The sequence below is a fragment of the Gobius niger genome (genome assembly GCF_951799975.1).
Source record: "Gobius niger genome assembly, chromosome: 21".
In the NCBI taxonomy this organism is placed as follows: domain Eukaryota; kingdom Metazoa; phylum Chordata; class Actinopteri; order Gobiiformes; family Gobiidae; genus Gobius; species Gobius niger.
Window position 1 is genome coordinate 774,368 of NC_136872.1, and position 26,337 is coordinate 800,704.

A 26,337-nucleotide genomic window follows, 5' to 3' on the forward strand; every position below is an offset into this window, starting at 1 on the left:
GAGTGTTTTTCTTTGCCTCAGTTCTGTTCACTTCAGTCGCTCAAGGCTTGACTCATTTCCTGTTTGGAGTTGCCCTTCTATCTTAAGTCTCAAACGAGGTGGAATGTGGACGAGGCTGAGCAGATCTTGGTTGGACGAGCACCCGAAGGCAGCGCGGGCTCGTCCTGCAGGAAGAGGACACTGTTTAAAGCTGAGCAGGACATCCTGACCCCTGACCGCTCTCCCACAGTCGTGTTGGAGTGATCCTGAAAACGGACTGTTCCACTGGTCTAGCACAGGGGTTCCCAAACCTTTCAGGCCCCAACCCCCACAATCGGGACACCCTTATTTCTCTTCTTTCCAGTTTTCAGTTGGACCTGTTCCTTTTAAAGTTGGTCCCACTGAGTGAGGACGTCTGTAAAACCACTCAGACACTTATTCACTGGTTGATCACCGCGAGTTCTTTTGAAAATATGTTTCATTGTTCTTTATTCTTTTTCAGTCAGACTATTTTATTCCTAATCATGTTTCCTGTGATGCATTTATTGCAGTCTCACTAACTCACCAGTGGGACTGTTTTTACACTTTGTATAGTGTACCTACAGTGGTCACGCTGGTTTGTAGTGATCGGAGTACTGTACTGAGGACATTCAGCCACAGCTGCCCTGGGTTAGACTGATGAAAAAGAGGCTCCCAATCTGCGCCATTAGTCCCTACTCACTCGGTCCCTAATCTTACTCAGTACTATTAAGAACGTTCCTCTTCCCACTGACAGTGAGCCAAGTGACAGATGTTTTAAGACGTTTCTTGCACCTTCAGTTTGTGCGGGTTTTTTCCTGTTCTGGGTCCTGCTCCATGTTCTGGGTCCTGCTCCATGTTCTGGGTCCTGCTCCATGTTCTGGGTCCTGCTCCATGTCCTGGGTCCTGCTCCATGTTCTCGGTCTGGGTCCTGCTCCATGTCCTGGGTCCTGCTCCATGTTCTCGGTCTGGGTCCTGCTCCATGTTCTCGGTCTGGGTCCTGCTCCATGTTCTGGGTCCTGCTCCATGTCCTGGTCCTGCTCCATGTCCTGGGTCCTGCTCCATGTTCTGGGTCCTGCTCCATGAAGCACGTCCCGTCACAGGGCCGTCTTCAGTCAGACGGGCTCTGAGCACAGTGGTCTCTGATGGAAGTTTAGTGTGGTTTACTGACAGATTCGTGTGACAAATAATGTGTTGTGTTAAAAACATTGATCATTTCCTGGTTTTGAGCCGTGTTTCGTGCAGTAAAACCCATGTGTGAGGCCTCCTGACACATGAACATTTTAGGCCGTTTGATTCTGGGTTTGAGCCGCCGCTTTTATCTTCAGCTGCTCGTGCTGCAGCAGGATGGGAGAGATATTCATAAATACCACACGTCCTCAAATACACAGAAATATACTGCATTTCTGGGCTCAATGCAGATAATGAGGGCCATTGTCACTTTGCTCTGATCATTCTGCACTTGTTTTCACTGACATGACTGGCCCTCTTCTGAGCAGCACAATTCAAGAATGGAAAAGGGAGTATTGGGAAACACAGTTTCCAATTCTTAGTTTATTTAGAAGTCAGCGCCTCGTTCTCACACCGTAACAAAGTAACATGAAAGCACTAACATACATTTGCACACCCCACTCTATGTAAACACAGAACAAGATGGCGGCAGATAAGAAAGCTTGTTTTGAATGCGTGGGTGATTGTGTAACGTGTGCAGAGCAGTAAAACGTCTCTAACAGCTTCATGTTAAGTCTTTTCTCTTTTCTCGATATTGGCCTAAGTCTGTGCCGACAGCGGACCGTCCTGTGGGTCAGATGTCGCCCAGGTTGTCGTAGATGATGTCCGGCCTCCGCCCGCCGTGCTGCGGGCTGAGGCAGGAGTGCAGGGGCTTCTGTTTGGACACTTGGCTGTACACTTCTCCGCTGTTGTTGTTATTTACGTTGGCGTGTTTTCCAGAGGGGGGGCCGGGCTCCTTGCGAGCGGCCCGAACCGGTTTGCGAGCAGGGAGAGGTTTGGGCAATTTGGGTCCAGAGGAGGCCCCCCGGCCGCGCCCTTGAGGGGGGGACTGCTTGTCCAGGGAGGGGGTGCTGTAATGCCACTCCTGTCCTGAGGGGGCAGTGGCCTCGTCATAAATAGTTTTTGGTAAAGTCCTTCCTTTGGCACGGCCCTCAGGCTCATCGTAGATGTGCTCCTGTGGCCCTTCCCCCTGGCCTGCGGGGGCGCTCTTGGACACTCTTCGGGCCCCGTTGAGGCTGAGCGCGCTGGTCCTCTGGGTCAGCGAGGCCTCGGCCGTGATGTGGTCGTACACGTGGGAGTACAGGTCTGGGGGTTTCCTCTTGGGCTCCTTCAGGCTGTCCACAGGGTCTGAGTACAGAGAGTCTGTATGGAGGGGCCGGCGCACAGAGTCTGCTGGTTCAGAGTATAGCCCTGTGTGCTCGTCAGCGCCCCCTGCTGCCCGGGGAGGCTCAGGTAAGCTTCTCCCCTTTGCTCCTCCCTCCGCCCCCTCCCTGTGGGTCAGGACTCCATCAGCTGAGCCGGGTTTACTGCTGCCCGAGTCTCCGTCTGCCTCACGACTGCTGCAGCTGCTGCTGTCACCGCTGCCCAGGGCGCCCCCTACAGGCGCGGCACTGCGGGGCAGCTGCAGAGACAACGGGACGTCCAGCTCAGGGTTACAGCTGAGCCGGCGCTCCTCGGCCAGGGCCTTCTGCGACTGGATGGCCTGATCCACCAGGGAGAAGATCTCATTGCCCTGTTTGGTGTCGAAGGTGAAGTTTCCTGGACCAGAGTCACAGCGACGGCCCGCATCGAAGGAGAACATCACCTGCAGGACACACACGGTTAGTACAGAGCCACAGGACGCCCACAGGGACAGGACAGCGGGCCACTGACCCGGTCGCGGCCGTATCTCCGCAGCAGCTTGTAGGGCCACACTTGGACCTTCCTCCTGGTGCTGGGCTCCTTCAGGATCAGGGCGTCGCTCTCCGCTTTGAGCCAGTAGCTCCCGGACAGTCCACAGCGCTCCGAGGCCTCTGTGCGCTGGACGCACACCCAGAACTCATTCACTACGGCACGACAGGAGAGAGCGTTACAAACAAATCTGTGCTTAGTTCATTTCTTAACACTTGGATAAGGAGACATTTCAGTACAGTAGTCTGAATACACTTTGGAGGAGAAAGCTGAATGTGTTTTAGACCATAACTCTTGGTATATTTGGCAGTTAGGCTGTAAAAATAGTTTAACAATGTCATTTTTTCCAAGAAATGTAATCTTAATGCTACTTGTAATCCAATGTAATCTCATGACATTTAAGGCCTTCATTCATTAAAGGAACAGGCTCATCTTACCTGAGCTTAGACGAGTTGATGCGTAACTGTCTGGTCTTTGTGCGTGTGCTCAGTTGTTGTTAGCTTTTAGCCTCTCCCAGCATAGGTTTAGCTCCAAACTGGGTGAAAATAGAAGCTACCGAGCTGTTCCACGTTTTCCATATTTAAATACAGTTACGCGAGTAGTTACACAATCCAAGTATAGTTACACAAAACTTCAACATCCGTGCAGTAATATCGTCCAAGTACTCCATGTGTTATCACGCCTGACAATATAGTGCCCCTTGCGACTGGACTTGGATCATGTAACTTTTCACGTATCTGTGTTAAATAGTAAAAAGATCAGACCGTTATGCATCAACGCGTCTAAGCTCCGGTAACAACATGTCTCTTTAAGAGCATTCATTCTAACAGAACGCCACGTGTTGCAAACCACGGTCCCCTGCTCATTTTTCATTTAAAAACGAATCACTTTTTCAGCATTAAAAAGTGATAGCGTGTTTCATAGTTTAAATGTGCCAAAGCAGCATCTTGAAGATCCGGGGAAAGCTGTCGCCGATGTGGTTACAAAGACGACATTAGTCATTCATTTGACAAGTTTCCTTTTGACTCCATCCGCGTTGGTGGGAGATGTGAAGGTAACAAGTGCTACGTGTGCGATGGCGGTTAATGATATGTGCCAGAGCACACACCAGTGTGCAGAACGTCCTATTAGAAATGTCCCATTAGAAGCAGTTTGTGTTTGGAGGGGGGCAGAGGCTTTCTCCTGGTGACTCTTGAAAATAAACCATTTCATTTAGATTTTTCTTCTTTTCTTTTTTCTTCTTTACTTCTTGTTTCATAGTGTATGTAGAATTTTGGAAATATTAATTGTTGAAGGATGGTTGAAGGATTTATTGAGAGCGTGAGCTGCAAAAAACAGTGATTTTAAATTTGATAAACAGATCAACGGCATTTTAATATCGGGTTTTTATCATCTTCGTCTTTTATCCAAAGTTAAGCCGTTTTTATCTTTTAATCTTTTTAAGCAAGTCGCGCACGCTTTTATTTCAAGCCGTCTGGACGACTCGGGCATCAGCCATAAAGCACTGTCCCGCTTGCAGTGAGTCCAGAACTCCGCAGCACGACTGTTAACAGGGACCAAAACACGTGAACATATCACTCCAATCCTCGCGTCTTTGCACTGGCTCCCTGTTCATTTTAGAATTGATTTTAAAATGTTTGTTTTTAAAGCTCTGAATGGACCGGCCCCGCAGTACATCACAGACCTCACATGTCCCCCCCCCACGCGCTCTGAGGTCTGAGGGCCAGCTCCAGCTCGTGGTTCCGAAGACGAAGCGTAAAACCAGAGGGGACAGAGCATTCTAAGCTGTGGAACGCTCTGCCCCACCACGGAGTCTTTTAAATCTCATCTTAAGACTCACTTTTATTCTCTGGCTTTTAGCACCGCGTAAGTTGTGTGGTCCCCCGTGTCTTTTTATTATTATTTTTTTATTGAGTTTTATTCTTATTTATCATTTTTAATGTGTTTTTATTTACATCTATTCTTTTAAACTGTTTTATTCATATTTATTGTTTTACACCCATGTAGCGGTAGAGCTCATTTGTATTGTTTTGATTGTATTGATTTTGTTGCATGTGCAGCACTTTGGAAACGTTTTGTTGTTTAAATGTGCTATAGAAATAAAGTGGATTGGATTGGATTGAAAAAAACATAATGCAATACATTAACTGCGAGCAGAGCGTTAATCACTCCATTCAGAGTCCCGGCCGCCTACACACTTCCCCTCACACAGATCCTCTTGTGTCATCAAACTACTGTGTGTGTGCAGTTTTCCTTACTCTCACACTGGGCAGAACAGGCCAGTTTTATTAAGCGCATTGTCTACTTTTATACTCCACTTTCATGAAAGAAAAATATTTTTGTGTGTTTTTACTCACACTCAGGTGAGGAAAAACAATTAGATTCAATGACTATCTCAACACAATGTGTTTCACTACTAAACCATTGAAACACATTACGTTCCACTAGGTTTAATCAAAAATCGTGAGCAATTAGTTTTTTCATTGAATTGTGTTGTACCAAACGTTACTAAACTAAAGCAATACAAAGCACAACTGAAATGGAACTAACCAAGCAGAAAAGTGATCTATTGCACATTTGAAGTGTCTTTTTCAGATGAAAACCTCACGGATATTGTGATAGATTGCGGCCTCTTGACATATGGATATTGCAATGATAATTTGGTGAAGTAACATGTGCTTTTTGGAGCCTTCGACCATGAAAACATACACAAGATTGTGTTTAGTAATTTACTGAGTCTGAAGAACCTTTGAATCAACTATTCAAAGCACCATGGCGCTTGCCTTAATTGCCTCAATTATGTAAGGATTAAACAACGAGGAGCCGTGCATTAGACGGTTATAATGCACGACGTGGAGTCGAGAACACCACGACGCTCAGCGGAGTTCCTCCTGCATTATAACGTCTAACGCGGCTCCTCGTTGTTTAATCCGCTTATACCAGGGTCCCACAAACCTAACATTTATAATAAATGTGTTTTTCATTGACTAAAGTCACTAAATCTGCCAGACTACGGGACTATTTTGTGTGGGTTATTAGCCGGTCACTGAAGGCTGGTCTCAGAGCGAGTCATTCTCCGCAGCTATTACGAGGATCTCAGTCAGGCTCAACGACACAACATCAGCACAGAATCACAACACAACAGGACTAACCCGGAAACACTTTTCCCTGGAAGGAAACACCGATATGCGCCACTCGTGGGCAGGAGTTATTTACCTTTTACAAGGTTTAACCTGAAGCTAAAGCTAGCTAGCTCAACCAGCTCAACTGTTTATGGAAACAGCTGCGGTGGAGTCGCTCACACCTGGGCCCCCCCAACTCAAACTTTTATGTTTGACTTTACTAATCCAGACAAAGATGCTTCAATGCAGGATCATTTTATGTACGCCTGAAAATGATGAATAGCCTTAACCGTTTCCAATAGAAATGTAAAGCTCATATGTTATTAACAGTAGCTAACCTAGCTGCTCACTCTCCTCTACAAACATTTAGCAAACACTAAATCCATCTCATACGTTCCTGTCAGTCACTAATTACGCCTTTATCTGATTCAGCTGTGTCATGCGTTGCTATGGCGACGCCACAGCGGAGTGACATCCCAGTGATTTAACTACCGGACTACGTGTGCGGTTATACTGAAATAATGCACCAGCCAATCAGGATCCAGTATTCACCCAGACCATGGTATAAGCATCAATATCCATTGGAGCTTGTTTTAATTATAGCCTATTTTCCATAGGTTCTTTTTACCCTTTGTCCTCACTTTTGAGCTCAAGTGTCCCATTTTTCACTAGTCTCTCTACTTCTGGTACTCTTTTCAACCATTTGTCCGCAATGGGAAGCAGAATAATTTATAGAATATCAAAGAAACAATATTTTCTAGTTTCCTTCATCAGTTACAAGGCAAGGAACATTGTATTACACGCACACCTGGCAAAGGAACATTGTTCCTTGGGCCGATGCACAGCTGAAAAAAAACTCTCCCTATTTTTCACAACCCAATGTTGGCAAGTATGGTGTAGTGTAGTGTGTGGTGTGCTGGGTGTAGTATAGTGTGCTGGGTGCAGTATAGTGTGCTGGGTGCAGTATAGTGTGCTGGGTGCAGTATAGTGTGCTGGGTGCAGTATAGTGTGCGGTGTGCTGGGTGCAGTATAGTGTGCTGGGTGTAGTATAGTATCCGGTGTGCTGGGTGCAGTATAGTATCCGGTGTGCTGGGTGCAGTATAGTGTGCGGTGTGCTGGGTGCAGTATAGTGTGCTGGGTGCAGTATAGTGTGCTGGGTGTAGTATAGTGTGCTGGGTGCAGTATAGTGTGCTGGGTGCAGTATAGTGTGCTGGGTGTAGTATAGTGTGCTGGGTGCAGTATAGTGTGCTGGGTGCAGTATAGTGTGCTGGGTGTAGTATAGTGTGCTGGGTGCAGTATAGTGTGCTGGGTGCAGTATAGTGTGCGGTGTGCTGGGTGCAGTATAGTGTGCTGGGTGCAGTATAGTGTGCTGGGTGCAGTATAGTATCCAGTGTGCTGGGTGTAGTATAGTGTGCGGTGTGCTGGGTGCAGTATAGTGTGCTGGGTGCAGTATAGTATCCAGTGTGCTGGGTGCAGTATAGTGTGCCGGGTGCAGTATAGTGTGCGGTGTGCTGGGTGCAGTATAGTGTGCGGTGTGCTGGGTGCAGTATAGTGTGCCGGGTGTAGTATAGTGTGCTGGGTGTAGTATAGTGTGCTGGGTGCAGTATAGTGTGCTGGGTGCAGTATAGTATCCGGTGTGCTGGGTGTAGTATAGTGTGCTGGGTGCAGTATAGTGTGCGGTGTGCTGGGTGCAGTATAGTGTGCTGGGTGCAGTATAGTGTGCCGGGTGTAGTATAGTGTGCTGGGTGCAGTATAGTGTGCTGAGTGCAGTATAGTGTGCGGTGTGCTGGGTGTAGTATAGTGTGCGGTGTGCTGGGTGTAGTATAGTGTGCGGTGTGCTGGGTGTAGTATAGTGTGCTGGGTGCAGTATAGTGTGCGGTAGAGCTGCAGCTCACCCTCCTCTCTGGAGAAGTAGATGAGGTTCTCAGACATCTGCAGGTCTGGAGCTCCAGCGCTGGGGTCTGGAGCAGAGCCACCTCCTCCCTGAGGACAGCACACACACATTCACTCAGTTCCACTGTTTCCACTTGGAAACTCCCACCTTCCTGTCACAGGACGGGCCAGTGTGATCAGGCTTTAAACAGTGGGAACTGAAGTTAGGGAGTAACGACCAAAACGAGGTAAAGACGTAAAGGGCTGCCTCTGTTAACCGCAGGGTCACATACTGGAGAATATGACACACTAGCGTACAAGTACCACATAACATACAGGCACCACCAGGCCGAGGGCGAGCTCAGCTATAGGCGAGTGTCTGCAGCACACAGCTGTATGAACTAACACTATTATAGCGCTACAGACCTGCCTCACCATTTTGGAGACAGCCGACCTCGACAAGCCAAATGCATTTGTCGTTTTTCGTAACCTTCCCTCATCAGATACAGTGTGCGAGCTTTCTTGACCACACGGTCGGCGTCTTGGAGGAGCATGTCTTGGACGTGGGATGGTTATTTGGCGTAAAATAGCCGAGCTAAAAGTGCCTAAACAATCATTAAAACCAACACCGAGTTGAGGCGTCCTGCTGTTTCTGATGTAAACTCAGGCACGTGTGACGTCAGAGCAGGTTTAGCCGCAGGCTCTGACGTTCAGACTAAAACTCCAGCTTGGTTTTTGAGGACAAACATCTGCAGTTTGGTGTGGATGATAGGCCAAATCGTAGGAAAATATATTCGTTCTGTGAGATACTTCTTCGTGTGGATAAGGTTTGGATGCAAACCATGTCTAAACCTGAAAAACATCTCAATTGAACAATGTTTGATTCTAATAAATAAAGAGGCCCCAGCTCCACCTGAGCTTTACCTGGAAGGCGATGTCACACATGAGGTCCATCCACTCCTTGGCCAAGTGCTTCTCAGCGGCGAACACGTGCGTCTTATCATTGGTCTCCACGCAGAAGGCGGACATGTTGTCTTTGGGGCCGTTCTCGGTGAGCGAGGGCAGGATGGAGATGCACTCGGACAGGCGGATGATCTTCTTGTCCAGTTTTCGGGTTTTCTCATTGGAGCCGCCAGAGGCCACAGAGGTCCCGCTGCCACTCCCTGAAGACGAGTCGAAAAACTCCAGCCGCGCGATGCCGTTGGGACTGGCCGGGTACAGGACGAACCAGTTCTTCTTCCATTTCTGAGGAAAGAGAGAGGGTTATGTCCTGCCCCTGGATCAACCTATTTGTAAAAACAACACAACAAAAGAGCACAGGCCTTTCCAAAACCTCTTCCTCCCTTTCCCTAAGCACCAACACCCGAAAAACAGACCGAGCAGCAGGAGGAATCAGGTCCTCCAGCCTCTTCGGACTGACCGGGGAACAGCCCACATGCAGTATTCATTTCCTCAACTAAATATTTAGTCTTAATTTTAGTCAAAGAAATATTTTTGCAGACTAAAATTGGACTAAAACTAAATGAAATGTTTTTTTATGAGATTACAACAATGACTAAAACATCCAGATATGTTTGTCGACTAAAAGCTGACTAAATAAAAATGAATAATATTATATATATTTAAATTCACTGCCAAAGGCCCAGCTCTGAGCTTTGTTCATGTGGAGGAGCTCCATAAAACAGAGGACCTGGATTAAAAATGATCATAATAAATACACTGCTCACAAAAACTTAGGGCACACTCAAAAAACACTTCCTAGATGTCAAACAATTGGATTTTTCGGATGAAAATCTTTATTCATAGTGTAGGGCAATGTGTTGAGAACAAAATAACATAAGAATGATAAATGGAAATCAAATTCTCAGCCCCTGGAGGTCTGGATCCAAAATTATAGTCAAAATCAAAGTGACAAATCAGGTCACTGGTTGATCCAAATTCTGTAGAAATTCCTCCAAACGAGTCTGTATCATCCTCAGTCGTGTGTGTGGCCTCCACGTGCCTGAATGCACTCCCTACAACGCCTGGGCATGCTCCTGATGAGACCACGGATGTCCTCCTGAGGGATCTCCTCCCAGACCTGGATTAGAGCATCAGTCAGCTCCTGGACAGTCTGTGGTGCCACGTGGCGTTGATGGATGGACCGAGACATGATGTCCCAGATGTATCTATTGGATTTAAGTCTGGGGAACGGGCAGGCCAGTCCAGAACATCAATACCTTCATCATGCAGGACCTGCTGACACACTCTTGCCACATGTGGCCTGGCATTATCAGGCATCAGAAGGAACCCAGGGCCCACAGCACCAGCATATGGTCTTACAATAGGTCTGAGGATCTCATCCCGGTCCCCAATGCCAGTCAGGGAACCTCTGGCTCGCACATGGAGGGCTGTGCGACCCTCCAATGAAATGCCTCCCCAGACCATCACTGACCCACCACCAAACCGGTCATGCTGGATGATGTTGCAGCAGCAGAACGTTCTCCAGGGCGTCTCCAGACTCTGTCACGTCTGTCACATGTGCTCAGGGTGAACCTGCTCTCATCCGTGAAGAGCACAGGGCACCATTGGCCAATCTGCCAATTGCTGTGTTCTCGGGCAAATGCCAATCGTGCTGCACGGTGTTGGGCAGTAAGCACCGGCCCAACGCCCTCATACCCCCCTCATACCCCCCTCATACCCCCCTCATACCACCCTCATACCACCCTCATACCCCCCTCATACCCCCCTCATACCCCCCTCATACCCCCCTCATACCCCCCTCATACCCCCCTCACACCCCCCTCATACCCCCCTCATACCACCCTCATACCCCCCTCATACCCCCCTCATACCCCCCTCATACCCCCCTCATACCCCCCTCATACCCCCCTCATGGAGTCGGTTTCTGACCGTTTGAGGACCAACATGCACATTTGTGGCCCTCTGGAGGTCATTTTGTAGGGCTCGGGCAGTGCTTCTCCTGTTTCTCCGTGCACAAATGAGCAGATAGCGGTCCTGCTGCTGGGTTGTTGACCTCGGTCGGCCCCCCCAGGTCTCCTGGTGTACTGGCCTGTCTCCTGGTATCTCCTCCATGCTCTGAACACTGCGCTGGGAGACACAGCAAACCTTCTTGCCACAGCACGAATGGACGTGCCATTTTGGATGAGCATCACTCCCTGAGCAGCTTCTGTGGGTTGTAGATGCTCCTCATGATGCCTCTAGTGGTGAGAACACTGGACAAATGCAAAAGTGTTCCAAAAATACGGTCCAAAGGATGAAGACAGGGAAATGGTCTGTGGTCACCACCTGCAAAACCATTCCTCTTTTGGAGTGATCTTGCTAATTGCCTCTCATATCCACCTGTGTCTGTTTAATTTCCACAACACCAAGTGAAATTGATTCACAATAAGCGTGGCTTCCTAACTGGACAGTCTGATATCCCAGAAATTTGACTGACTTGGAGTTACATTGTGTTTTTTGAGTGTGCCCTAAGTTGTTGTGAGCAGTGTATTATAAATGCAAAGTCGGCTACATTTACGTGCAATTTCAGTCGACTAAAACTAGACTCAAATTGAAGCTAATTATTTGACTAGATCTCGACTCAAATTAAATTGCACTTTTGTCAAAAAACTAAGACTAAAAGTAACACTGCTCAAATGCAACTTGCACCAAACAACTTCAGTCGCACATTTATTTAGAATCATCAAAAGTGTGTGTAATACAGTCATGTAAACTTTGATCATCCAGAACACAGTGGTAATGAGCTCTAACGGCCTTTCCTTTATTACTGCCATGTTGGACAGTTCTATACTCTCAAATCAAAGATATTTACATGAATGAGATAAAAGAGGCTCATGACCAATAATAAAGAAATATATTACATTTGTACTAAATGTATAATAAATATAACGATGAGGAAGGCGTGATTTCAGTAGAACCAGTAGAACAGTCTTTTCTGCATTATTAAAAACATGATCAGCTGATTCCTGTAACATTAGGACCCAGGGCGACAAAGGAATGAACTAAACCAGGACTAAACCGGGACTAAACCAGAACTAAACCAGGACTAAACCAGGACTAAACCAGGGCTAAACCAGGGCTAAACCAGGACTAAACCAGGACTAAACCAGGACTAAACCAGGACTAAACCAGGACTAAACTAGGACTAAACCAGGACTAAACTAGGACTAAACCAGGACTAAACCAGGACTAAACCAGGACTAAACCAGGACTAAACCAGGACTAAACCAGGACTAAACCGGGACTAAACCAGAACTAAACCAGGACTAAACCAGGACTAAACCAGGACTAAACCAGGGCTAAACCAGGGCTAAACCAGGGCTAAACCAGGGCTAAACCAGGACTAAACCAGGACTAAACCAGGGCTAAACCAGGACTAAACCTGGACTAAACCAGGACTAAACCAGGACTAAACCAGGACTAAACTAGGACTAAACCAGGACTAAACCAGGACTAAACCAGGACTAAACCAGGTCTAAACCAGGACTAAACCTGGACTAAACCAGGACTAAACCAGGACTAAACCAGGACTAAACCTGGACTAAACCAGGACTAAACCAGGACTAAACTAGGACTAAACCAGGACTAAACCAGGACTAAACCAGGACTAAACCAGGACTAAACCAGGACTAAACCAGGACTACACTAGGACTAAACCAGGACTAAACTAGGACTAAACCAGGACTAAACCAGGACTAAACCAGGACTAAACCAGGACTAAACCAGGGCTAAACCAGGGCTAAACCAGGGCTAAACCAGGGCTAAACCAGGGCTAAACCTGAACTAAACCAGGACTAAACCAGGACTAAACTAGGACTAAACCAGGACTAAACCAGGACTAAACCAGGACTAAACCTGGACTAAACTAGGACTAAACCAGGACTAAACCAGGACTAAACCAGGACTAAACCAGGACTAAACCAGGGCTAAACCAGGGCTAAACCAGGGCTAAACCAGGGCTAAACCAGGGCTAAACCTGAACTAAACCAGGACTAAACCAGGACTAAACTAGGACTAAACCAGGACTAAACCAGGACTAAACCAGGACTAAACCTGGACTAAACTAGGACTAAACCAGGACTAAACCAGGACTAAACCAGGACTAAACCAGGACTAAACCAGGACTAAACCAGGACTAAACTAGGACTAAACCAGGACTAAACTAGGACTAAACCAGGACTAAACCAGGACTAAACCAGGACTAAACCAGGACTAAACCAGGACTAAACCAGGACTAAACCAGGACTAAACTAGGACTAAACCAGGACTAAACTAGGACTAAACCAGGACTAAACTAGGACTAAACCAGGACTAAACCAGGACTAAACCAGGACTAAACCAGGACTAAACCAGGACTAAACCAGGACTAAACTAGGACTAAACCAGGACTAAACTAGGACTAAACCAGGACTAAACCAGGACTAAACCAGGACTAAACCAGGACTAAACCAGGACTAAACCAGGACTAAACCAGGACTAAACCAGGACTAAACCAGGACTAAACCAGGACTAAACCAGGGCTAAACCAGGACTAAACCAGGACTAAACCAGGACTAAACCAGGACTAAACCAGGTCTAAACCAGGACTAAACCAGGACTAAACCAGGACTAAACCAGGACTAAACCAGGACTAAACCAGGACTAAACTAGGACTAAACCAGGACTAAACCAGGACTAAACCAGGACTAAACCAGGACTAAACCAGGACTAAACCAGGACTAAACTGGGACTAAACCGGGACTAAACCGGGACTAAACCGGGACTAAACCGGGACTAAACCAGGACTAAACCAGGACTAAACCGGGACTAAACCGGGACTAAACCGGGACTAAACCGGGACTAAACCAGAACTAAACCAGGACTAAACCAGGACTAAACCAGGACTAAACCAGGACTAAACTAGGACTAAACCAGGACTAAACCAGGACTAAACTAGGACTAAACCAGGACTAAACCAGGACTAAACCAGGACTAAACCAGGACTAAACTAGGACTAAACCAGGACTAAACTAGGACTAAACCAGGACTAAACCAGGACTAAACCAGGACTAAACCAGGTCTAAACCAGGACTAAACCTGGACTAAACTAGGACTAAACCAGGACTAAACCAGGACTAAACCAGGACTAAACCTGGACTAAACCAGGACTAAACCAGGACTAAACTAGGACTAAACCAGGACTAAACTAGGACTAAACCAGGACTAAACTAGGACTAAACTAGGACTAAACCAGGACTAAACTAGGACTAAACCAGGACTAAACCAGGACTAAACCAGGACTAAACTAGGACTAAACCAGGACTAAACTAGGACTAAACCAGGACTAAACCAGGACTAAACCAGGACTAAACCAGGACTAAACCAGGACTAAACTAGTACTAAACCAGGACTAAACCAGGACTAAACCAGGACTAAACCAGGACTAAACCAGGGCTAAACCAGGACTAAACCAGGACTAAACCAGGACTAAACCAGGGCTAAACCAGGACTAAACCAGGGCTAAACCAGGGCTAAACCTGAACTAAACCAGGACTAAACCAGGACTAAACTAGGACTAAACCAGGACTAAACCAGGACTAAACCAGGACTAAACTAGGACTAAACCAGGACTAAACCAGGACTAAACCAGGACTAAACCAGGACTAAACCAGGGCTAAACCAGGACTAAACCAGGACTAAACCAGGACTAAACCAGGACTAAACCAGGGCTAAACCAGGACTAAACCAGGGCTAAACCAGGGCTAAACCTGAACTAAACCAGGACTAAACCAGGACTAAACTAGGACTAAACCAGGACTAAACCAGGACTAAACCAGGACTAAACCTGGACTAAACTAGGACTAAACCAGGACTAAACTAGGACTAAACCAGGACTAAACCAGGACTAAACCAGGACTAAACCAGGACTAAACCAGGACTAAACTAGGACTAAACCAGGACTAAACTAGGACTAAACCAGGACTAAACCAGGACTAAACCAGGACTAAACAAGGACTAAACCAGGACTAAACTAGGACTAAACCAGGACTAAACCAGGACTAAACCAGGACTAAACCAGGACTAAACCAGGACTAAACTAGGACTAAACCAGGACTAAACCAGGACTAAACCAGGACTAAACCAGGACTAAACCAGGACTAAACCAGGGCTAAACCAGGACTAAACCAGGACTAAACCAGGACTAAACCAGGACTAAACCAGGACTAAACCAGGGCTAAACCAGGACTAAACCAGGACTAAACCAGGACTAAACCAGGACTAAACCAGGTCTAAACCAGGACTAAACCAGGACTAAACCAGGACTAAACCAGGACTAAACCAGGACTAAACCAGGTCTAAACCAGGACTAAACCAGGACTAAACCAGGACTAAACCAGGACTAAACCAGGACTAAACCAGGTCTAAACCAGGACTAAACCAGGACTAAACCAGGACTAAACCAGGTCTAAACCAGGTCTAAACCGGGACTAAACCAGGACTAAACCAGGACTAAACCAGGACTAAACCAGGACTAAACCAGGACTAACAGATTCTTACAGAATGTAATATTATTGAAATGGCCTTAAATGATGATTTCATGTGAAGTCCGACGGGCGTCCCACTTCCCCCCGTGTGTAGGAGAACCTGAATCAATGTGTGATTGTTGATGGTGCAGGTGCGGAGCTTGTCCCGGGACACACTGGACAATGGCGTATCCTCCGCTCCCACACAGGGACACGTCCACTCTGACTGTCCAAGGGTTTCTTGTTACCAGGCAGTTGAGCACAGGGCTACACTGGCCATCGGGAGATTCGGGAGTTTTCCCGGTGGGCCGACGTACTTTTGGGCTGGTCAGGCCAGTCAGATCAAGATAAGGCCCGTAATACCTTTCACCGGCCCACAATTAGCGGGACAAGCCATTAGAATCTCTATCATTACATAGATGTAATTACACCACTCCTCCACTAGAGGGATGTGACGCCCTCTGGTGGCCTTTCTTGAGTCATGGTTCAGATAATCTGGTATAATGAGCGATGGGCCTCTGGGACATAACACTCATGCCCCTCACATTGTGAATATAAGAGGAAATAGTTTATTGTAACTCCCTCCAGGACCCAGAGAACCTCAGGCCTCGATTATTTATACATTTCAGACAAATGTTTGCAAAGAAGTGCATGCTGGGAGTTGTCAGGTGACTCGTCGTCAGTGCAGTTTGGAAATCTTCTAGTTTCCATTAAAAGGATTTACAATGTTTGGTCTTTTTGAGATTTCTGTCCTCACTCCTCAGCTCTGTGACTCTGAGGTGAGTTTTACCGTTTCATCTTCATCTACAGTCGATCATGTGGTTTTGAGAAGTTTATTTGTGTTGCAGTCGCGAGAGGAACTTCATTAACAGAACGCACATGTTAAGATTGTTACGTAATTTTACAAAAGTTCCTTCAAGTTGTAAATGACAAGATTAAAGAGTTGAGTCTCTGAGGCGTGAGCTTGACTTCGGCAGAAACAACATGTAACTATTGTCCTCTATTCGAAGCTTATACTGTTTTAGTTCAGGTCAAGGGTTTATTGTTTTGCTCATCACCTCCACTATTGAATAAAATATGACTTTTTTTTTTGAGGGCCGGTCTTGACCCAAAAGTCCCGGGCCGATTTTTTCTGCCAGTCCCGCCCTGGTTGGTCATCACACATTTAGATGAAGGCCAGGCCCGACTGCATCTACTCCATGCATGACCATCGCCCACATGATCTGTGCTCGTCCAGTGTTCATTTGGTCAACTACAATTAGCATCAAGCTAATTCAAAGTCATTCATGAGGCTAAAATCTCAAACAAATGAAAACTAAGTCTGGTGCTTTGTCCACGTGAGAGAAGGTCAATGTAATAAATAATACAAATATAACGGGAAGTAAACTTGACTAAATGAGTTTGATTTAGTTTTTAAGACATTTTTTTTTTGACAGAAGGAATTTATGGAATAAACTTAACGAAGAAATAAAATGAAAAGAATCAGGTGCTTTCCTGGTATTTCAGAAACACATTAAAGCCACACTGTTACAGAGGAAGGGAAATTGGAGTCGGACATGAATCACAAAAACATGATGGAAGTCTCTCTTACATTTGGTTACAGAGATATCGGCTTTTTAAATCGGCCGATAGCCGATACTGAAAATACCCGTATATTGGCCCCCAGTAAAGATGTTCCAATGACACAGATGTGCCTTGGTTTAATGATACGGCGATGAGGAGCTTTTTGGACCAACCCGCTCAGTGATGAAATGACTCCGTGACCTAATCCGACCCACGAGTCGCGGGCGCTCATCGTTTATTACTAGTCTAGAGCAGAGCAGACATGACAAAGGAAGAGGCTCCATCTTTCTGATCAGCTCTTCTGAATGTCTTTCATTTAAACAGTGGAGGCACAAAGCAGGAAAAAGACTCCGCCCCCTGAGCAGAGCTTGGTTTGTAAGTCAGTAGTTTCAGGAACACTTTTGTCTGAAGCTTCCACATGTGCAGTCGAGTCTGTAGACGACACACATGTGGAGTTGCAGTTGGTGAATGAACGGCAATGGTATGAGCCACACCTGAAGGTACCTATGGGCTTTTGTAGGAAGCTTGTGGGCTGTTAGCAGGTGTGTAGTTCCTTACGCAGCGTGGGAGGCCGTTTGAAGGAGAACAGGTGGATTAGAAAAGGCTGGGCCCAGAGTGTGATCCCAGGCCAGGATACTGACGATCCTTTTGATCGTATGAGCCCTGGTACTGTATTGTATGGGACAGAAAATCCGGTTGTTCGGTGGTCTTATAAATGATCATTGTATTATGTATTAATGTGTATATATATTGTTTTCACATTGGGTCACATGACACCCCTCACGTGAGCCCTCCCTCGGGTATTTTAGCACACCTGCAAGTAATTCATTCACAAAAATGATGAAGACATAGCGTCGAAACTCCATGCCACAATGAAGGACTTTTAATTATCGCAACTACGGAGCGCTCACAGCCGTTTCCATATTACTGAATATTACTGAATATTACTGAATATTATTGAATATTATTGAATATTAACGTATTAATATTCAATAATATTAATAAGTTATTATTAATATTATTAATATTAACTTATTAATATATTCAGATCATGGTGAACATATTTGATGTAATGTATTGAAGTGTAATAGTGGGTTTGGTCTCTCCGGCGCTCAGAGGTAACAGGGAAGTGGAAATGATGCAAATGCAGACCACACTTCCTCATTCTCAAAACACAGATCTGAGCACAGACGACGCATCCCACTAACTGTACTTTAGGTAAACGCTGTTTGTGAAATGACCGTGTTCTTGAGGAAATATGTATAGTTTAAATGTGGACCAGACACCGTTTGTGCCGTGTATTTGACCGGTGTTGACGTTTTATTGTGTTTATTGCACATGTTGTTACTGTCGACTGCGCTTGTTTTTAAATGTGCTTTAGAAATAAAATGGTCATTTCAACTCTTCCCACTGAAATGTGAGCAAATGCTTTAAGTGAGCGCTTCTATTCATAATGAACAGAATTAAAGACAGACCGATATATATATATGTTTGAAGTTAAAGGGAAAATATTTATGTCCCGATCTGATATTTTGACATGCTAACCGATACCGATCCGATACAGCCTTTTTGTGTAATTATATTTTTGATAAAAAATATACCAATATAAATCCCATAATATACTGTGTATCAATGATAGATTTGATATTATATCCTCTGGAAGAATCATAAATTGTGACCTGTTTCACCAGCTGGCGTCGTCTATTACACGTCTTTAAAATGAGAAGGTCATGTTGGGAATATAAAGGGGACATTTTACATTCAAATAAACCGTTTTAAAAGGAAAGTGTTTGAACCCCCTTCACAAACGACAGTTTCAGCCTTCAGGTCTATAATAATATTCCTAATTTGATATTTACTTTCTAACAGTTGCAGTACATGTTTTATTCATGTGTTTACAAATAGGAAGGACACAAATAGGCCTGGCCCTGCATAGTTCACCGTTTCATTTCGGCAGTTTCGAAGTCGGCCTCCACATGCAGACTGCTCAATACAGCAACAGATTAAAACCTTTAAAAGCTTATACACGTCTTTGTTTGGCAGGAGAGGAAGCAAAATGGCTCTTTAGATAATGAATGCACTAGGAGCACATGGCTAATTATTCCTGGGAAGTGCGAGCCTAAGAGCGCTCTCATCAGCTCCTTACACGACTGAGCAGCCAGGCCTCACCCGCCTCAGGCACTAAGTACACACAGCAGGGTTTAGGCATGTGCCATGTCCCGCTGTCTGAGAGGGAGAAGAAAACATCCAGCTCACTGTGGTCAGAAACACGGCCCACACTCACTGGGTATGGGCATTATGTCACCACTTCATGACAGTTTCATAAACCTGCTTTTCAAAGTGCTTCCACATTTTTAACACTCCACAGTGCATATATGGCCACAGCTGCCCTGGGGCAAGCTGCACACATCTGTGTCAACGGACCCTCGAACCATCACCGACCAACCACTCACACTAACACAACAACAGCTCCTGATCCCGGTCACAGATGATGCACATTCATTTAGATGTTATATTTGTAAAGTTTACTTAGTTCATGATTGAGGATAAAGTCGTTACCGTGACTACGGCGGATCCGATCATTTGTTTGTTAGAAAGTTTATTATATTTACTAAAAGGACACCAACGTTGGTGCCCTGGATCAAAAGATCAGAAGTGCATGTGACACTCAGTTAACCAGTTACATCATTGTAACAGTTTAACCGTGAACATCCTCTAATATGAGCTTTAAAGGTGCATTATGCAACTTTTTATGTGAAAAACCAAAGTGTATATTTGTGTGTATTTGACCTTGTAGTGACCCAGCGGCTGTATGAGTGGTCAGCAGGGCTCCTTTACTCTCCGTCACGGTGGTCTTTACGATGCTCCAGTATCAATTGTTTGGAAGGTTTTCACGGCTGACGGACCCTGTCACCAGAAAAAACCTACAAAAAAAGTATCCTGAGACCACCGTGATGGAGAGTAAAGGTGCAATGCTGACCACTCATACAGCCGCTGGGTCACTACAAGGTCACATATGCACAAATATACACTTTGGTTTTCCACATAATGCACCTTTAAAAGGAAGAGAACGTAGCTTTACTTATTCTACACCAACACTCACTGCTTTAAAAGTGTCAGCACAATCCTGACTCCACCTGGATTACCTTAAACTGCATATTGAGGACACAAACCTAAACTTCAGCATCCTATATGGGCATTTGAAAGCTCAGCACCTCCAGTGTTCAGTAACTACAGGAGACTGCACTGGCACTGACGAGGACTTGACTGGGGATGATCTGGGATTGTGAACCACAAGTGAGTAACTAGAAGTCTTTATGTAGAGGACACGCCCACTCTGGCCCGCTTTGTAAACGCCCGGATTGGGAGCAGGTCTTTGGTTTGGCTCGGTCTTTAAACGCCGTCACTGTTGTGTTGTGAAGAGGCTGAGTGCAGGGTTAGGCCAGTGTTTTGTCAGAGTGTGTCATGTGATCAGAGCACAAAGAGTCCTCTCAGACACCAGGACAGGCCTGATCACTGCTATAGGCAAATGCACTTCAGATAAAGGCCCGATACTGGGACACAATGAGCCCACTGAACCAGGAGACTGACCGAGGGAAATATGTCAAGATTAACCGAGAGAGCAAACCGTATCCATTTTCACATGATAACTGCATAATGTTGCCAACGGAAGAGTCCCAAAAGAACCATGTGCAGCTGCGATTCTTATGTCACGGTAAAAACAAAAGTCAAGTCAGATTATAGGAGAAAATATCTTGCAGAATATCTTTGAAAATATTCACACTGATTTCATTCCTTTTGGTATTGCAAACAATAATATTCTATGGCCCATTTGTGATTTTAAAATCATGATTTCATTAGGCCCATTATTCTTTTTTCATGATGGTAAAAGCATGAAGATAAAAGAAACACGAGCTGAAAGTTCAACAGGTTTTCAATTAAAACAACTTTTAAATAAACATAAAAATGTGTATATAATGTCGTGAGAAGTTCTTGTGAATAATCACAATATTTTTCCTCACAATAATCATGGCTCAAGAATGTAGATGTGCCGTTCCTAACGGCCACAGACCTAAACAAGGGAAAAGTATCTGTAAAAGTATCTTAACTCAGCTCACCAACAGGACTAAATTAGGGTTGTGCCGATGGACGATATCAGCTTCGCTTCGTACGGAAACTTAAACCGTTTTAAAATGACGAGATGGCTCTCACATCGGAGCTAGCTGAGCACGCATGGGTTTAGATTATTCTCACGAAGGACCGAGAGAGGAAAGAGAGGAGAGAAAGAGGCGGTGCAGAAGTTACGAGGTTACAGCTCACGGACCGGGCGGCGCGTGGAGCGGCTTCAAAAACGTAAGCTACGACGCAAACGTGGACATATTGTCCCGTTCACCCACTGTTTCTTAAACATTACGTTAAAACTGAGCAAATGCAAATAATAAGCTCCGATTTACATTCGTATTAGTGTGAGAAGAGCCTTGGAGTTCACGCTCTGAATAAGTCGTTCTCCTCTCAGACTTTACGCACGATTTTTAACACATTTCTGTTGCACATGTCGTGTCCGTGACTCTGTTCAGATCATGTTTAGTTTAGATCCATTTATCCTGCAATCTCACATTTTCCTAACATGCATAGTAATATGCAGCATATATATAGGCTATGTAAATGTCTTTAAAAAATGCTTATAATGAGAAATGGACGATATCATCGTCCATCACGATGGTTCACTGTAAACATCGTCAACGACCAATTAAGGGAACATCGCCCAACCCTAGACTAAATACAACCACAGGGTACACAGTACTGCACAAAATACTGCAACTTCCCCACACATGAAAATGGAGCTTCTGAATCATCCACACCTCCAATGACATAACCTCCACTTTGGATCTCAACATAACGCCTTTTATAAACCCCTCTGTGATGTCATTTCCTGTGGAGAAGTGGAGCTCCACTGATCACGTGCCCTTCCATTGGCTGCATCCAGAACCTTCTCTGGCCAATAGAAACTCAGATCTTGCCTCATGTCAGATTCTGCTCACAATTCCTTCAGATCAGTAATAATCTAACATATCACATGAGCAGACCAGGCAGCGGGACAGGGCCAAGTCAGGGCCTCTGTAACCGTATCTCAGCTGATGCCGGCTAAAACCAGGACCCAGCTCCCGGAGGTGTAGCAGGACCAGGGGGGGCTGTTTAAAGCTTTGCATCTCCAGCTTACGAGTCACTTTCCCTTCTGAAGTTACAGTGGGACCAGATGTTTACATGCACTATATAAAAGGCGTTGAGGTAACAGAGACAGTGCAAGAGTTGGGGAGAATGTGAGATGAAAGGATTGGAAACTCTGCACAGCTGCTCCCAAAGAATGGATTTGGCATCACAAAATAACGTGTTCGGGCATCACTAGCCCTAAAAGAGGTGGTTGATCTCCTTAATGGTGGTTTGATTTGACTAAGTCTAAGTCCTGATCTTCATCCAGTTGAAAATGTTTGGGCGGAGCTGAAAAGGCAAGGTGACCTACAAATGTGTCTCAGTTACACCAAACTCCTCCAACTATTGTGATATAAAACCGTGAAGAAAATCTATCTCTCATTCTTCTGGCATTTAACAAATAGAAATAATTGATTTATTATTTATTTCATAATATTATTTATATTTATAGTTAATTCTGGTTTCATGTCAGGGAGAAACAAATGTGTCTTTTTAGTGTCTGTAAACATGTGGCTCCCGCTGTAGCGTCTGCTGTTGTAGATGGCGAGGACATGGAAGGGTTAAAAATATTAAATTGCCGCCAAGGTTGCCTATGCCCAGGGCTCTAAAGCACTCTGTCACTTGTCCCCAATGAGAGCGACTGCGGCCGCCAGTAGTTTCAAATGTGAGTGGGCGAGCAGCCTGAGGCCGGCTCTTCAGGTGCTCCTCACGGTCAGCAAAGGTTCAGCTTTCATTCACTTTGGTTTTTATACAGATCATTTATTTTAAAGATTTAATGAGGCTTTAAGGATAGACACTTTCCAGTTTAGTCCTGATTTATTCTTGATCCGAGTCCAGATCAAGGCACTATTTTAGGAGGCGATAGTGGGACACGTTAAAGAACCACTGGCCTCGTGGTTAAGCTGCTGCTCAGCGTTTGGCACCTGAGCTGTGGAAAAAGCCTGGGCACTGGGACGTTCAGCAGGAGAGCACGGCATTCATGTTAGAAATGCACATGTGGACAAATGACCGACATCCACGAACTGGTTTTGATTGTCTTTTTTGGGAAGCTGCCACGTGACTACACGAGACACAAGCAAAACAACGGCCGATCTTTACTAGAACAAACAAATAAACTCTCCTCTGCACACGGCGCTGTGGATTTGTCAAACCTAAGCCAGGGTCGAAAACAACTTGACAAAACCAGTACAAAACTTACAACTTCCTAAACATGGAGTAAAAATGCATCGCTTCTGAAAAAAGAGAAGAAAATGAAATTGTGAAATATATTTTAATATCAGTGCGATCTGACAAAATGTGAAGTTGCAGAAATAGAGAAAACGACCGGCCTTTTTATTCCTCAGAAACAAAACTCGTCTAAAGCTTCAAAATGACAGAAAAAGATTTGTTAAAAAAGTACTTTCTCTTAAATATCCTACAATAAACATGAAATCCAATGCAAAACAACTTACTACTAAAATGGAACGACAAGTGGATATTGTAATCATGTCGGATGAATCATATTTGAGTGGAATGTCGTTTGCGTGTGTCTCGCGTGTTCCGTGTGTCTCGCGTGTTCCGTGTGTCTCGCGTGTTCCGTGTAATGCACGGCTCTGAGCTGGAGTTTGGACTTTGAGGAAGGAACTGGAAAGTATTTTATGGCCCTGCAGTGGAAATCTGTCATTTGTTGTGTAAGTCGCTCCACCTACACCTCATGACCGAAATACAACTGACCCAAAGCTCTCTACATGTATTCAGACATATTTGTGCACATGGCTCTGTCGGTCCAAACACTGGTCATGCCACTGATGCACATATTTATTTAGTTTTAATATGAAAAACTAACTTGAAACTGGTCAGTATACAGATTTATATACAAACCCCCGAACTGGAGAAAATGTGCTCGGTTAAGAGGTTAAAATCTCATCATCTTTTTGAGCAATAAAGCTTGGTTAAACTTTATCACCGTGGGGAATTCTTTGACACAAATACGGGTATAAGTGTGTCAAATAACATGTGACTAAGAGCAGGGGAAATGTACTTTTATATTCAGGGAAATGTACTTTTATATTCAGGGAAATGTACTTTTATATTCAGGGAAATGTACTTTTATATTCAGGCAGAGCCTGAGCTCAGGTCACACCAGGACTACACTGGGACTACTTCAACAGAGATGGTGGGGTCAGGGGTCATGAGCACGGAATTACAAAAAATGACAAAATATGAAAAACTAAAAGAGATCCCATGGACAAATAAAGTCAAGAATGTAAGTACACATTACTAAAGCAGATTTAGTTGAATTAACTTGATACGATCTTGACTGTTTCGGTTTATTGTGGAGGCCCCCTGGGCTTCGGGAAGACGGGACGGGGCCATTTTAGCCCCGCTGCTCCACTGAGCTAATTCAGTACACGGCGGTACAGCGGTTAGCTGTGGAGTTTGCATGTTCTCCCCGTGTCTGCGTAGGTTAGTGCGTAGTAAAAACATGTACAATAGGTGCTCTGGAGCTCACTGCTCCTCCAGGTCACCGGAGGACACGGACAACTTATGTCTCTACAGAGATCCATCAAATACAAGGTCAACAGGGAAACTTTGGACATTTAATAATGTGGAACTTTTGCTGTAGAGTCACTGGCATGACCGAGAAAAATATACATGTTTTATGTTTTCATATAAAAAATGACCAAACTTTCTTACATTATCAGCGACGAAACCAGAAAAATGAATCGAGCCAGGTTTTAAATAATGCTTTGACTTTTTAAATGTAGATTTGATTGATTTTGGATATAACGTCATCGGAAAAAAAAGATTGTTTTTTCAAAATTCAAAACTCTATGAATCAGGTTAGAAATGAGATATGAAAAGTCCCTCTGGAATGTTTTCATATTAAAGTTGTGATACTGATATGGAGATATTATGGCACCAATGAGATAAACATGCATTTTGGAAAAATGGTTCTTGAAATGACAATTCTCCAAAGAAATCTAGGGATAAACATTGAATCAGCGCAATAATGAATGATGTTATTGTGAAGATTTTAGTTTCCAGGTGAAAGTTTAAATGTTTAGAGACAAATTGGGCAAAAATCTGAACAACAGTGTCTCTTATTAAACCAGGACGAAGGTCAACATCCAGTCTGAACCAGGACTAAATAAACTGGGTTCAGATGGAGAATGTAAACGTGACTTTGAGAAAGTACCAGCCTTATACAGTTATCACAAAGCTTTGACTAACGCACTTTAAACACACAGCACACACTTCCCCTCAACAGTTTCCGCGTGCGTAATTCTCCCCAAAGCAGACTCTCACCTTTCCAAACTTCAGATGCTGCACGTACAGCTGCCCCTCTTTGACGTGGGCGTCCATCTCACGGAAACAGGCGCGGGCTTGAACTTGGTGCGAACAGAAGCGAATAACGGGCTTTTCCCCCGCTGCGCCCGCAGGAGAGGCTCACGGAGCGCGGAGCACAGCGACAAACATGGCGAGAGAAGTTGGATCCGAGTCGTGAGTCCAGGGCAAAGTTTGCAACAGTGTTTCCAGCGGAGCCTCTTCTGCTGCAGGGCTGGACTATGGGCTGGACCGTGCGTCAAGCCCACAGAGGGGAAGGAGCGCGCTTCCGGTGCGCGCTTTCGCAATAAAACACACGCAATACCCGATCATGCGTGATCAGGCAAAGAGCTGTTTCCTCTTCCGCCTTCAGCTGCGGATGGATCTCTCTCTGGAGCTTCTGCTTTTTGCATCTGAGGCTTGACCTGCGCTCTGGCCTCAGAACAGAACAGAACTAGGGCAGACGCGCACACGCACACAAACATGCTGGCAAACGTAACCATGATGCACTGCGCGCCCTCTGCTGGTCTCCTCTGAACACTCCGCTGTGGACCGTGATGAGCTGCCTGCGTGTCAGGATTGGCTGGATGCAGAGCGCGCGCGGCACAGGGAGTTGGAAAAGTCTTGGTCAGACTTTCTGAGTGACCAGTGCAGAGACCAGGGCGACAGGTGTCTTCCTTTGGTGAGGGACTGAGCTGGAAATGAACCGTATGCGCGGCAGGCACTTCTCAGAACCGTGCGCACAGTTTCCCGTGTGTCAAACTGGAGCTAGAACAGGGTCTGACACTGGGGGCATCAGCGCACCTGATCCCCCGCAGGCTCCCCGCAGACCGGGTCCGGTCACAACATTCTCCTTTGAT

At 45.3% G+C, this 26,337-nt stretch overlaps 1 protein-coding gene across 1 annotated transcript; it reads right to left on the bottom strand.

Annotated features, from left to right (window-relative positions):
• Window positions 1-1,801: 1,801 nt before the first annotated feature.
• dok1b (docking protein 1b) lies at window positions 1,802-25,630 on the bottom strand (the record flags this gene model as incomplete). The annotated part of the gene is made up of 5 exons (XM_079580500.1): window positions 25,460-25,630; window positions 8,817-9,137; window positions 7,916-8,003; window positions 2,881-3,053; window positions 1,802-2,812 (listed from the first exon to the last, which is right to left on the bottom strand). The coding sequence occupies exons 1-5, from the start codon at window positions 25,514-25,516 to the stop codon at window positions 1,802-1,804; spliced, it is 1,650 nt and encodes a 549-aa protein (XP_079436626.1). The 5' UTR covers window positions 25,517-25,630.
• Window positions 25,631-26,337: the final 707 nt, after the last annotated feature.